The 14,385-nt window shown below is 44.4% G+C and overlaps 1 protein-coding gene across 3 annotated transcripts in view; it reads left to right on the top strand.

Moving 5' to 3' along the window:
- The first annotated feature begins 433 nt into the window (after positions 1–433).
- The window catches only part of kcnq4 (potassium voltage-gated channel subfamily Q member 4), a 46,352-nt gene continuing 32,400 nt past the window's right edge, over positions 434–14,385 (top strand). For all 3 annotated transcript variants that reach the window (XM_084379498.1, XM_084379497.1, XM_084379496.1), the window contains exon 1: positions 434–1,476. In XM_084379498.1, the coding sequence (XP_084235624.1) occupies positions 1,175–1,476 (302 nt within the window). In that variant the 5' untranslated portion in view covers positions 434–1,174. The remainder of the gene's footprint in view (positions 1,477–14,385) is intronic.

Raw genomic sequence — 14,385 nt, 5'->3', positions numbered from 1 at the left:
AAAGGAAGATCAGAGTGTTTTTATTTAAAATAACTTCATTATTATAGTTTATTTTCTCAACTAATAAAGGAAAACCCTCTGAGAGACATGGTTTTCACTGGACAGGAAAGGTGTAATCTTAAAACTTTGAAGTTGTACTCAGATAAGCATTTATTTACATTCCACCACTGGACTCAAGAATGCGAGGCACTTCTCCTCCCCTTTATATTAACTACACAGCAGTTATGCACAAGCAGCAGTTCTCATCAAAGTTACCATCTGTAGTAGAAACCTCTCATCCTCCCGGGAAAATCACTGTCTCCCTCTCCCTGTCACTGCGCGCATCCCACTCATACCCATCCCGAGCGCGCAGTCCTCGCATCATCTCACCGGAGAGTGGTGGTGCTGGTGGTGCTGGTGCTGGTGGTGTTTCACCTTTGTAAGCATTTACACACCACATGCAAACACCGGCAGGCGTTTATTTGACCGCTTTGTACCGAGTTTTATAGCTGCTCGTGTGCGATTCTTGAAATCACACTGATGGTCTGCACCTCTGCGCGCTCCACCCCGCCTGCCGAAGCGGAGGAGCGCTGGACCAGAGAGGCGCACAAGGAGAGGAGAGCAGGCGGATGATAGCGGAGTCTGCCAATACAAAGTGTAGGAAGAGCTGAGACGAACTTAATGAGTCTGGTTGCTGTAGCTGGATAGAGTTGGAGAGCCGCTGCATGACCACTGCGCACGCCTGCTTCGTAGCTCACATTTATAAGTGCATGTCTAAAGTGTATTTATGGTTGTGGATCAAGTGATGGCAGGTTGTTAGCAGCTGAGCTTGGTTTGTTTTCTCGGTGTCAGTGCGTGTGTTGCCTCTCTGCTCGTTTCTCATATCTGACTTTTCCACAATGATCGCTGAAGGTCACGTTTCAGCGCGACGCACTTGTCCCACCATTGCGCATCTTTTCTTGTGCGACTTGATTTACAGATAACTTTGACATCTTAAACAACCAAACCGAGACTGAGAAACAGCAGGGATGATATTCACCCACGTGTTTTGATCGGCAGACTAGTTTAAGTCCACTTTAAAGCCAAGACAAACCCGGACTATGACTCGGTCAAAACTTTGCTGTGCGCTCCTGCGGGTGATCCAGTGAACCAGAGTCCGGTCATATGTAGTTTTTAATCGTGTGTCAGAGTGAAGATGTTAGGAAGTCCGTCAAACAACGGCGGCATCAGAATGCTGGTGCCCCCGGGTCCGAACGACGACAGGCGGGTAGAGTTCGTGGCTCTCACCGCCGTCCACACGGAGAGAAGCGAGCCGTCCACCCCGGAGCGCGGGCACCCGTCTCACCGCACAGGGCTGCTGGGCACCCCGCTGCCCGGGCCGCCGGGACCCCGGGCCAACACGTCCGCTACAAGCAAGCGCTTCAGAAAGTTGCAAAACTGTCTGTACAACGTGCTGGAAAGACCGAGAGGATGCGCATTCATCTACCACGCGTTCATGTAAGTGAATCATTATAGTTTCTTACGTGTCAGTGACCAATTTAACCGCACATGTGACTATTTTCTGTTTCCCTTTCCAATAACAACTTTTTAAAGGTGCACTATGTAGTTTTTGCGAAGAAATGCTAAATTGATTGATTGATTTTCATGCCTAAACAAACTGAATAATCAAACTGTCTTCCCTTTTCATGACTGAATTAACCAAATATATACAAACTGACCATAAAGGACAACACAACTTCAGACTGTTTCACTTTGTTTATATGTGGCGGACCCTGCCACCTTTCTAGCTTCAAACAGTGTTCTGGGGACCTTATTCATCTCTGAGAACAGCTTGTTTATTCAGTTATGGAAATAATACAGATTTCTGAGTTTGTATTATTACCTGATTAATATTGTGAGTATTAGCTCTGAGTTTCTAAATTTCTCTTCCTCCACTATGTAGTGCTCCTTTAAAGTCTCGTGGAGTTACTGAGAAAAGCCACATGTGATTGGATTCACCATATTAAAACTTTCCAATCTTGTGCTTTGATCAGCCAGCAGTCATTTGATGAATTTACCAATTAACCAAGCAGAGTTGCTTATGCTGCAATCAGCACAGTTACATGCCATACATCATCACAACACGGGGTCTCCTGTTCAATTTCCCCTTGTCTCTGTCTGACTAGATCATCAGGAAGACCATGGTTACTTAATTGAATTCGTCCGAAACCACAGGGGGTAACTGGTATTTAAAAAAAAAAAAGTTTTAAATCAAAACCCCTTGTGCAGTAAATATTATTGATGTAAAGACATTCATTACTTTGCAGTTTCTTCCTTGAATTTTTGCTTGAGTAATGAGTTTACAGTTCACGGTGTGGAGGTGTGAATGATGTATTGGAAAGTGTGCAAAGGCAGAAGTGAAACAATCACATCAGTCTATTCATGCGAGGGAGGTGTGAGTGTGTTAAAAACTTGACTGTGACTGGACTTGTTTGTTGCAGCACTTTTCTGACAGGTGAAGTAAATAATGCACAAGTAAAAACACACACTTCTGAACCCATTACCTGACGGCTTTGTTAACCTGGCGAAGGATAATCTCACCAATGAAACACATGCAGTAGACATACAGTAGAGCTGAAACTAAAGTGACTCCCCCGCTGTGCTGTAGAAAACTGTTCTGTCAAGGCTTTTAAGTACCCGTGCGCCGTATGCTCTATAATGTACACTACATGTAAACACTGGGAAAGTGTGAGCTCACTGGTAGCGGTGGCCTATCACTTCTGAAATACCAACAGCTCAGGACTTATCAGCACTCACTTGACCAAATCAAACTGCACTGAACTGCCTTTTGATTTAAGAAGTAGAGAAATAATCAGAAAACTTGGTGTGAATGATTCGCACAAGTGTCTCTAAGGGTAAACGGTCAAAGTTCACTCCAAGTTTTTCAGCAGATTTCAGTCTCTTCTGCGGACCAGTTGTGCACCAGCAGCTGTCATCCAGCTGTTTCTGCACCTGGCACACTGTGGACAGAGCATTAAGTGTGGGAGCTCCTTGGACCGGGCCGCGCTTTCTGTGTCGTTGTTTAGACGAGTGCAACGGTCTCCCTGCCAATACCATCATGTGTTTATAGCAGAGGGAAATCCCCATGCAGAGCCACGACTCTCATACGTGCTCTCATCATGTACTGTTGGCACTTTAGTGAGCGCAGATCGTCCTCCACCTCCACCTCTTTCACGTCTCTATATTGGTTCTTCCTTCCTCCTGGGGACTGCAAACATGCCTTTGCAGCGTGCCTGCAGAACTGCATGTCGTGCACCACCACCATCCTGCGTGTTTCTCATTAAGAGTGTTGGCCTTTGCAGGGTAGTTGCAGGTGACATTCTCCCTGACATGCCTGGGTGTTGGAGCGGATGGCAGCTCTGCTGTTGTTATTTTTCAGTCAGAAAGAGAAGGCAGGGCGGGCGCTCTGAGGTGCCCAGATCATGTTTCTGATGCCTCAAAGACGGAGCTGGACTGACCTTAGAAGTGAGCCGCTGTCTGTGACCGCCTGTTTTAAGTTGCCATCTTAACAGCTTGTAAAATCTTCTTCTGTTTTCCAAGGATCCTTTGACAGCACTTTGACATGTTGGTGCACATATGTCTATCTGAGTGCACCATTCCCATGATGCCGTACCACCCTGAGCTGTGCATTTGTTTTGATTGATTGCATGCGAGGCGCTCAGCATGCTGAGAGCTGTACCATGTGTGAGGAAAATTCACTGTGCGGTGAAGCTCAATTAAGGCGGCGTTGATCTATTGTAATTAAATTGAGCCGTACACTGCTGTGTGGGGCGCTGTGCTAACTTCCCTTGATCCCTTTAATTAGTCCAGCATTATAACTGGGGACGCTGGAACAGATGCGCCGCTTCTAGAGAGCCTCTCTTCTCAGGTGTGTGTTGGATACGTATAGAAAAGGGGTGAAGTAGCTCTCGGCTGTGTTGTCTCTCCACGGGCACCTACTTAAGTCCCACCACACTCCTCAACTGCCACAGCTGCACACAAGGTGCTCCTCTAACAGACAGATTTCTCTTGCAGATACAGGTCGGTAACTTTAACATCCTGTGGTTTCACTTACATTAATGTAAACTGTTTCACATCTCTACGTCAACTGTCTCCTGTGTGTGAGACACTCCTGCAAACACTCTCCCCTGCAAGTGTAACAGCTGTATGCTAATTGAGGGCTGGCACTGAGTTCCTCCTCTCCTCTCCTCTCCTCTCCTCTCCTCTCCTCTCAGCCTTGTGAAAAGGGAAGGAGGGACCAACCAAACAAACTTGTTAAAAGAGTTTTCAATAGCGTTCCCGGAAAATGTCTGTGAATCCGTAAAGAATTCCTCTGCTCACCAACCTGATCGGTTGCCAAGGCGACACTACAGGTTCTTTCAGGCTCTGGTTCAAATGGTGCGCGGACCGTCTGAAATGTTAAGTGCCTCTTGTCCTGTTATGGTCCCTTCACGTACTCACCGGCAGTAAGAGCTCAGGACGTCTTTGTCACCTTTGAATCCCCTCGCTTTGTTTTCGCCTGCAGTGAAACCACAATGTCAGCAGGAGGGACGGTCTGAGCTGTCTGAGCTGGTGAAGTCCATCAAAGTTTAAAAAAAACAAAACAAGCAAACCCATTGAGAAAGTTTGGGTTGTAAGAACATGAGGTCTCATTGTAGTGTACTTGATATATAAACAGTATTGGTGTGTGCTTTGAGGAAGCAGTTCGTTAGGCAGCAACTAAACATGATGTTCATTTGTGTTTACTCTGACAGATTTGTATTGTTTATTTTCTGCACAATTTGCAGATATACATCAACAGGTACACTCTCCCAATGCGATTATATATAGGCACATCAGGGCATTAATAGACGGGCAAATAAACAAACCAGAAGATAAAAACATAAAATCACAAACAAAATGTTGACCCTCTCTTAATAAATGAACATAACATCAAACATTACATCATTAAATTAACGCAACAGTTTAGTTGACTGTAACAGAGAAAAGTAACTGAAAGCATGCATCTGCACCCTGAGTCGTGTTTCCACCAAAGTACTTTCAATATAGTAACCTCTGAACTTGTGCTTAACCCATAACTGGGCCTAAATGCGAGATCTGTTTTGCGTTTCTGCCGCAGTACTGCCGTGGGCGGGGTTGTTACTCATTGAGGTTTGAGACTAACCCCTTTCTAACTCCTGAGAAGCTGATGCATTTATTAACTCACACTTGACCACACACTTGCTACGCACATCACACACACGTGGTTGTTTATTACAACAAGGAAACAAACTTTCTTGCCTCCTTCTTAGCGTAACCCAGATTCTTATTTGATTGTTTGGTGTATAAAAAGTAAGAAAACAGTGATACAGTTTCCCAGAGAAGAGGGGAGCATTTTTGAATATCTTCTTTTGTCTGAACAACAGTTAAAGGCCTCTATAAGTTTAAAATAAGAAAAAAAGAATGATCACCATTAAATCTAAATGTTTTCAGATTATTTTTCTATCCATGGCACTAACGCTTCCTGTCATCTACGTGTGTGTGTTTTTGCATGCGGCATGTCTGTATGTAAACCTGACTTATGAGCATGGCAGTTGACTGACAACATTCAGAAGGATCGGTTTCAGTGTTTCCCCTCACCTTTAACCTCCTTCCCATTTCCACCATAGGCAGTGCCACATATAGACCCTCACAAGAAGCCGCCTGTTTTGTAAATAGTAATCCGTCCCAGTTGGGGGTCCTTTGGGGCCGTGGAAATCCAGACTAAAATCAGGCTGCCGGCCCCCGATCCGGTCATACTACACGGTTCCAACTAATACCAGCACTGTGGAAATCCAGGAAGTCGTGTCGAGTCTTAATCCTGATTTTGGCTGCCCATACCCCATTTTAGTCTTTAGCCTGGTACAGCCTAAAACTGCAGTGATAGTGCCTGTGAATGGACAGGAAAAGCAGTCAGGACCGAGCACTGACCAGTCAGAGTGATTGATTGGGTCTAAGGAGGGTGAAAATATACCGGTCATGTATTATTGATGTCTCACAAAAGAGGAGCAGAGATGTGGAGCAAAATTATAACATGGAGTTTTTAGACTGGAGCTCGAGCAGTATCATCTGTATCAGTGGGTTAAATTGAAATGTCTTTACATGAGGAGCTCTGTGCTAACAGTCCTGACAGGCTAATCGGAACGATAGCAAATTTTGTTCTTGAGAATATCATGTAGCTGTCTGTTCATTGGCTGTGGTCAAGTTAAAGATGAATCTACGACTTTAACAAACAGAAATCAATTTAACAGTCATGATTAATCCTGCTCAGCCTGTGGAAACAGTTGTATGATGTCCTACAGATGATGATATAACAGATGATGCCTTGGTGGCGGTTATAGACAGGATGACATCATTCGTCTGTTACAAATGTGTATTAATGTCACAACCCTATGGGTAAGGCTTGGTTAGATTAAGACAAAAAAAAAACAACAACTTGGGGGGATTTAGGGAACAGCCATGGCTTGAGTTAAAATGAGCACTAAAATGAGCACACAAACGGCCTACCTTCAACTTAAAGGTTTGAGAGAGCCCAGGGACGAGTGACACACGTCAGGCAGAGTCGTTTGCCCATGCTCACCTCTGCCCATTGGAAACTGAGACACTCCCATTTGATTTGTGTCACTATGAAAGCGGGTGAGTAACAGGAGAAATCACCAATTGGGAGCGCAGTGGGAGAAGGTGTGAAAAATCGGGAGTGTTGGCAGGTATGTTGGTATGTAGGTTAGGCGACCATTGTTGTGATTTGGGCACGATTAAGGTCATAAGGGAAACCAGTGTTGCAGTAGCGTGAAACAGAAAATGACCAATGATCTGCCAAGTAAAAATCTGATGCGACGTCGACCCTTCCATCCATCCTCTTCCTCGCTACACAGACTTTCACGCTTTATAACAACGGCATCTGACTTCCTCCTTTGCGCCTGTCATTATTACTATGGTAGCTTAAACTTTAATTTGCGTGTAAACAAATTTCAATTTGGGGAGCTTCCTGAAAGACAGATTCAGTTGTTTTTGTGGGGAGGACCGTCTTCAGAAAGCCTGTGTTACAAACTGAAGTTGTGGAGTTAAGCGGGGAGGAAGGATCTGACAGAAAGAAGTTATCGAGTTGCATGAAAAGAGTAGGCTCAAGTGTCCGTGGAGCTGCCACATAGGGACTAAAAGTGAGGATATCTTGGCTTTCGGTGCTTCAATTTTTGGCAACTTTGGCAACAAATGCAAAACTAAATCCCGGCAGTACCACTTAAAGCTGTCTGTCTTGCAAACTGCACATTTGGATGTAAACCTAAACAATTACACCTGACTCTGCAATAATTGTATGTATGAGAGAACACTGCAGCTTTTCATAATGCATCATTAATGCTTTTAGGGAAATTATCATTATTCTGACCAGGAAGTGGGGCAGGGAGAGCCCTGCCTTTGATCTGAAACAGTAGCCTCACCAGTTTCCAATGTAAACGCCTCATGTCTGATAAATCTCTGCCAGATAAACCCTTCAGTGTCCACCCTGTGTGGGAATACCTCCACTTTAACCTTTTATGGCACAACCATCAGTGATGGTGTCTGTTTATGAAAGCTTAGGTCTAAAGCCACATTATTTATAGATGTGGAGGGAGATACCCTCAACAGGACTCCGCGTGCTCTCCATAACCTTTCCACTGACGGTTTGGTCAACGAAGCTTTGATATATACGGTTAATTCCTCACACATCTTTTGTGCTAACAGTGCTGTACACAGAATGCAGCTCGCAAGCGTTTCATTAAAGGTGAATTGCCTTTCTGACATTATTAAACTCATTTAGCCCAGACAGCGTGTTGATTGAATGTGTTCCCTCTATCTGTCTATCCTTGCAGTTTTCCCTCCCTGTGAACCCTGTCCAAGCCAGCTAATCTAATTTCTCACCTGGGTCATGGAAACAGTCTGGTCTGCTTTTCCAGGTTTTCAGCCATGCGACACAAAATCCACTAAAATCGCCCCCTCACTGCCGCCGGCATCCTCCAAAAACCGCTTGGTGTTGGCCCTTTTTATTATTTTTATTATTAATGGTCTAAGTAATGAAAATCGGAAAATAGCTTTTTGTTTTTGTTGTTTGCTTTTTTAGTCAGCGCATGAATGTGTTTTTATTGATGACTAAGTAAGAGAGGAAGGGTGGAGTGAAGAAAACCGTGAAGTAGTGAGGGGAGAAAGCCACTCGGCACTTTGTGCGGGGTTTTTAACCTGCTCAGGGCTGCACACTGGATGCTTGTTGTTCATTTACCGCTGCTGCTGTTTTTTTGTTTTTTTTTATCTGTTCACCTCAGCAGGTCGTGTAAATTCTGCTCCATTAAGGATACTTTACGGTCCAAACGCCTCTGCTCTTCCATCGCTCTCTCTCTGTCCTCCATCCCTTCCCTTTTGTCCCGAGTGGGAATATCAGCTCTCATTCGCTCTTCTGCCCTGTCTAATTGACTTCCCCTTCCTTACTGCTTCTCTCTCTCTTCCCCCTTCTTCCTCTCAGACCTGATACATAATGTTGAAATTGTGTTTTAATGTCTGATTTTTTACCTTTCTGCATAACCTATCAAGAAAGAATCACGATGCGTCTAAGAATCACAACATTCATTTTCCCCAACTCCTACTAATTCTGATGTTTTCCACCCAATCCACACCTGTCCTGTGTGTGTGTGTGTGTGTCACAGTCCGCCTGAAGGTCTCTTGTCATGTGTCCTGACGTCTCTTCCGGCGGCCTGTCACATTCTGCAGCAACTGCTTTAACCTCCTTGCCTTCCCCTTCCCGCTGTGGCTTTATTTTTCCGTGGTGCGGCTTTGCTGCCCGCTAACACCAAAGTGTGACGCAGAGGACAAGCAGAAGACGGAGGAAGGCGTAGGAGGGAGCCTGATTTTGGTTGCCGAGGATTATAACGTGATACTTTATCGATCCCTGTTGGAAAATTCTCTTTCCGCTTGTCCCCTACCACAACAGCACCCCTGCAGCTGCGAGGGATCCAGTGTCTTGCTCAAGGGCGCTTAAGCAGGGCCGATGCGTGCTTGAAAGGCGGTCTCTTTAACGGCAAAATGGAGAGAAAAAGATATGTTCGGGATGAAGGTGTTCACAGTGTTATCGTCTTTCAGAGGAGGGAAGGGAGTGTTTCATGTGTGCATGAAGGGAGAACAGGAGTTAGTCAGAAAGAGAGGAGAGTCGAGGTTAGCCGCTGTATTAATTTCTCCTTTCGGGGCAAAATGTGTCTCCTCAGAGACGGGACTGTCTGTCCCGGGAAGGCCGACCAGGAATCAGGTTTCCCCCCCCAATATCCAGCCCTGCTGTCTTTGCTTGCTTTCACCCAGGAACAGGACATGCACACACACATTATAATCATGAGGGGGGAGAGCAAACTGCTGTTGTTTATTTACTTGACAGTGCAGAACATGTATGAAGGCTGAAGGTGAAATCAGAGTACATGCAAAAGCACACACACACACTCAGCAGGGACCTTGAGCTACACGCAATGGTCCTGTTTGATTCTCCTGCTGACAGGTGATCAGTCGGGGTTTTGACACCCCCTAATCTACAGTAATCTGTGTTTATGTAATGTTATTGTCGTCGAAGCCAGCCAGGAATACTGTGGCATTTGGCCGTGAAGGTCGGAGGGAAATGCCAAGAGTTTATTTTGACGAGTCAAGACGCTCTAAACACTCCAGATCTGCTTTCCCAGCCAGGAAAATCAGGAGAGAGGCTGTCTCTCTCCCAGCTCCCTTCTACTGTACTTATTGTTATTACAGCTCTCTGCAGTACATAGCATCAGTGATTTCTGCAGAAGTGGTGAGTGTGTAAACGTACAACAGGAGCTGCAAATTCTGACAAATAGTTGTGCAATTTTCTTGTAGCAGTCATTCATTTAAACAAAATGCCGGAGGTGGAGGTTTTGTTAATTTTCTGGGGGTTTTGCCAGTGTTCTCAGGAGACTATATTGTTCAAGCTACATGTTCCTCTCATCTGCTGACACATTTCTGTGTGTACAATGAGGAGCTGGTACAAAGACCCCATTTGCCCTGCTTGCAAATGTGATCTGTATGCAGACACGTTAAGGAAAAGCGTGTTAATGCAGGGTGTAAATGAGATGTGATCAGTATGCGATCGGATCTGCCTGAACCTATCAGGAAGTAGTCTGCCTCGCTTGGTGTTCCGATCTCAGGTACATGTAAATGTAGCCATTACCTCTGTGCCTCTGGCTCCCCAACATTGGCTCTCCGTTAGTTTTACAAGATATTTTGAAATATTATTATTGAACGGCCTCGCTCTTTTTGCACATTTCAGATCCAGGCCTACTATCTAGGAACTCTTTATTATTATCTTATTATTAACATAACATTCATAGGCCCACAAATTCAGAGACTGAACAAGCAAGAAAAGCTGGAAAAGACGCGCCTCTAATTACTGATTACACATCTGTTCTGTGCTGTGAAAGTGCCAAAAGATGCGTTATCAAGAGAGACTGAACTGAACACTGCGCTTCCTTTTTTAACTCACTGGCTGCAAAGATAGCAAGAAAGACTCCACCAGCCACTTCAAGTATCAGAATATTTCCTAAACTTACAGAGAAAGCGTGTTTTTGAATTTTAATTGCCTGCATTTCATTTAAATTTGACTATACCAACTTAAAAACTTGAAAAAACATCTCTCTAATCAGTGTGTTTGCACCATATGGCAATGTATGGCAAAAAGAGAGACACTGCCAGACAAGAAGTTCAATCTTGATTTGTGTTGATTGATCAATATTAGCTTTCCTCTGTTTCACTGCTAACTTTCACCCAACACCTCCTCTGCGGGAGCTTTTCTCTTTAAACACTTTACTGTGCTGCCCCCGCTTTGGTTCTCACACTGCCCTGCTTTAAATCAACGTTACACCGGACTGTCAAAACCCTGCAACCCAGCAGTTAGGTAAAACAGGACAATTAGGACTTTGGTGACGATAGACGGCCCTGCCAGTAAAGCGTGACTGTCTTTGGACTGGAAATGTATTGTGTCACGAGCCATGGGAAAGCTGCTCTGTAACGTCACCCTCTGTAAATGTTACACAGTTAAAGGCCTCTGTTAAATCTGTGTACAAGGTCAGACACCGTCCTTAGCTTGGGCATACTGTAATTTTCTGTACAGTAACCATCCCTGGCAGGCAACTTTGTGAGTTTTACACGCAGAGTTCAAACGATTTTCTCCTCCAGTGTCCGCGATCAGCTGAGCCTTGATGATCCACACACGCCTTTCACTTTCTCTCTAATGACAAAAATGAATGTGATGAGTGTTCATCAAGGTGTTCTGTGTGAATTGGAGTGACGAAGAGTGCTTAGAAAGCACGGCCTGTGTCGCCAGCGTCTGCGGCGCTCATAAGGCGTGCTGACAATAAATCAATAGCTTTAGACCTACCATTATCTCTGAGCGGCACACTTAAGGTCTGACCCTAATGAGAGGCTGCACCTGCACACTGCAGATTATCAACAGTTGTGAATACTGTGGAAACTGATGGAAGGAAGGAATTAACATGTTAGTTTATACTAATGTGGGAAAGTCTGCTCCTTATCTAATTTACTGGCCTGTATGACAAACACTCTGCGGCATTAAAAGATGAGCGATGAACGGAAAATATTAGCTGCTGATGCTGAGGAAGTAGAATCAAAAGCAACAGAAAGTGCTGTTGTGCTGCGTTTAAAGATGGCTTCAGAGGTAATAAAGTTCAAGTTATGAGTAATGTAGCTTAAATTCTTTAGTAGTATGCTGCAACAATAAATTGACGAGTTGTAATCTATTAAAAAACGCCAATTATTTTGATAATCGATCAAAAAATCACTTTCACTTTATTAAACAATTATGCAGCTTAATTGAGAAAATAATCACTAGTTGCTGTTGCTTGTCGGAAGAAGTGATATGGCTGATATACAATCCTCTACCGGGATGTTATGTTATTCAGTCAGACTGATATATGTCCTGATACTGTACACTTTATGGAAAATCAATTGAGAAATTGTCCGCCACTTTTTGGCCAATCCAGCAAATAAAACACCTGACAAATCAATTTACTTCATCATGTTGATGCGAAAGTTATATAAAAAGTTAGTAGACATATTAATATCTTGTCTCGTCTCCTGGTATATTGTATCAGAGAAAAGGGAGGCTGGTTATACGCACATCATGTAGGTGCAAGGCTATTTGGTAATCGCATGGATGAAGAGTTTGAGCTGATGAAGATCCAAGTTGGATCTAAACGTTGTCTTTATTAAACTTCTGTGGCATGGAGTCAGTGTGCAGGCGTTACCCTCTCCTCTATTGTTGTATAACACAACCTTAATTCTTGTTGGGAATCTCTACACTCAACTCATGAAGCTTTTTAAGTGTGAAAACAAAGTGGATGTGTGCATTTTAACTGTGTAAGTCATATAAAAGCTGAATGAACTGAATCTGGTGTGCGTAGCTCGTCCCTGCACAGGTGGGCTGGGCTCACTGACGTGCTCAGGTCCAGCCTCGAATAGCTTCTGTATGTCAGGCTGTGTCTCTCCGGCTGGTTATTGTTCTGGTATTGAATTTTATTCTCCATCCACGTGTTTGTAACTTTACCCCGTCAGCCACGTGAGTGCTGTGGATATAGTTTTCAGGCTGCATGACGGTGCAGGCATACCTGACGTGTATGCATAGTTGTAGAGGCACAGGCGAACGGCTAAAACATCCTCAGCTTTTTCAGAATACCGCTGTCAAGAGCTGCTTTACCTCTGCTCTTTCTTTCTTTTTCCTTCTCTCTCTGCATGTTGTCTGTCTCTTGTCTCTTGAGATTCTGGGATAGCCCAGGTCTCTGTGTCTTTCCCCTGTTGTCCCTGCCTGGCTGCGCCCGCATGCAAGGCCCATCTTAAGTGTTGTTAAGATCATTTTAATTTATAACGGCACTCACTATAAACATGTGAGGAAGCAGCGCCATGGAGACGGTGCTCAAACAAAATCACAATGTGGGACCGTATTTATAAGGCCTGCCTCGCCTGCAGAAAGCGCTTTGCAATGTGTATGTGTAGATATGTATATATATATATCTCTATATATATATATATATACGTGTGTGTGTGTGTGTGTGTGTGTGTGTGTTATCGCTCATGTGGCTGAGTGTGCATGCTGTCAGAAAAGGTCTTGACTGGCGTGCGCGCATTTGCGAAATGTGTGTTCAGTCATGCATGTGTAGGTTTATGGAGATTGCACGCGCGTGCGTGTGTGTGTGTGTGTGTGTGTGTGTGTGTGTGTGTAAATGCCTGGCCAATGGCGTTGTGGGCAGAGCATAAACAATAATCAAATGTTAACGACGGAGCCATAATTACGCAGGCTGCCCTGCCACTCTTGTGAGATTGTTTATTTCCTGTATTATGCTCCCTCTTGCTCTAAATGCTTTCTCTGCACAATTCTTCCACTTGAACACAGTGTCATTTCCTCCATTACTGTGGTTACTTTTTTTCTTCTTCCTGTTGCTGTCATGTGCTCCTCTGTTCGCTTATCTCGGTCTGTTTACACACCGAACTTCATTCTCTTCAGTCTCTTAGCTGAACCTGTTTGTCTGTCCTTCTCTTTTTTGTTTCCCCTGCTATGCCTCCTCCTCGTACCTTTATTTCTTTGCTTTTTTTCTTCTCTCCTGCCCTGTACACAAAAGGTATTCCATGTCACCAGGCTTCACTATAAGGAGAGGAGGTGGGGGAGAAACTTTATCCCAAAGCCATCTTGCTCCTGTCTTCCTTCTACATCCGCTGAGGCTCGCATCACACTAATTCACACCCTTTTTACAACACAGATTAAATGTAATGAATGGTTATTGATGGCGAAAAGGATTCACTTGATGTCAAAACATGTAAACATAAACCTGCCACATCAAACTGTCCTCATTCTTGTATGTTGTGATGTCACGCAGGAGTCCTGCCTGACATTTGGATTTTTTTTTACTCCCTTTGCAAAAACCAGCCGCTCTAAACACTGTAAATCTGTCCCAACATGCCGGCGACCATGTTCACCCCACGACAGTGTGTGTGCGTGTGTGTGTGTGTCGGTGGGCCCTCTGGTCTCCTCTTGGCCCAGAGATTAAAGCAATGTCAGCAAGTGTGTGATGAGACCTCACAGACGATACCTCATCTCTCTCTCTCTCTCTTTTCCATTCTGGCTCTCCTCGTCTCACTGTCCCCTCGTCTGTCCAATACATTATTCAGCCACCTCTCTCTGTCTCTTGTCCACTATTTTTTCTCATTATCTATATGTCTGACTGATAACTTGCTCCTTGTGGTCTCTGCTACGTCTCTCCTCACTCCCCTCCCTCCTGTTTCTATCCATACATCTATTATGGCACTATGTCTGTTCTCGCTCTCTCTCTCTTCCTCTGT

This window comes from Pagrus pagrus, assembly GCF_965226575.1.
Source record: "Pagrus pagrus genome assembly, chromosome: 17".
Taxonomy (NCBI): Eukaryota; Metazoa; Chordata; class Actinopteri; order Spariformes; family Sparidae; genus Pagrus; species Pagrus pagrus.
Note: the sequence above shows the minus strand (reverse complement) of the source record. Positions and strands in the feature narration are given on the sequence as shown.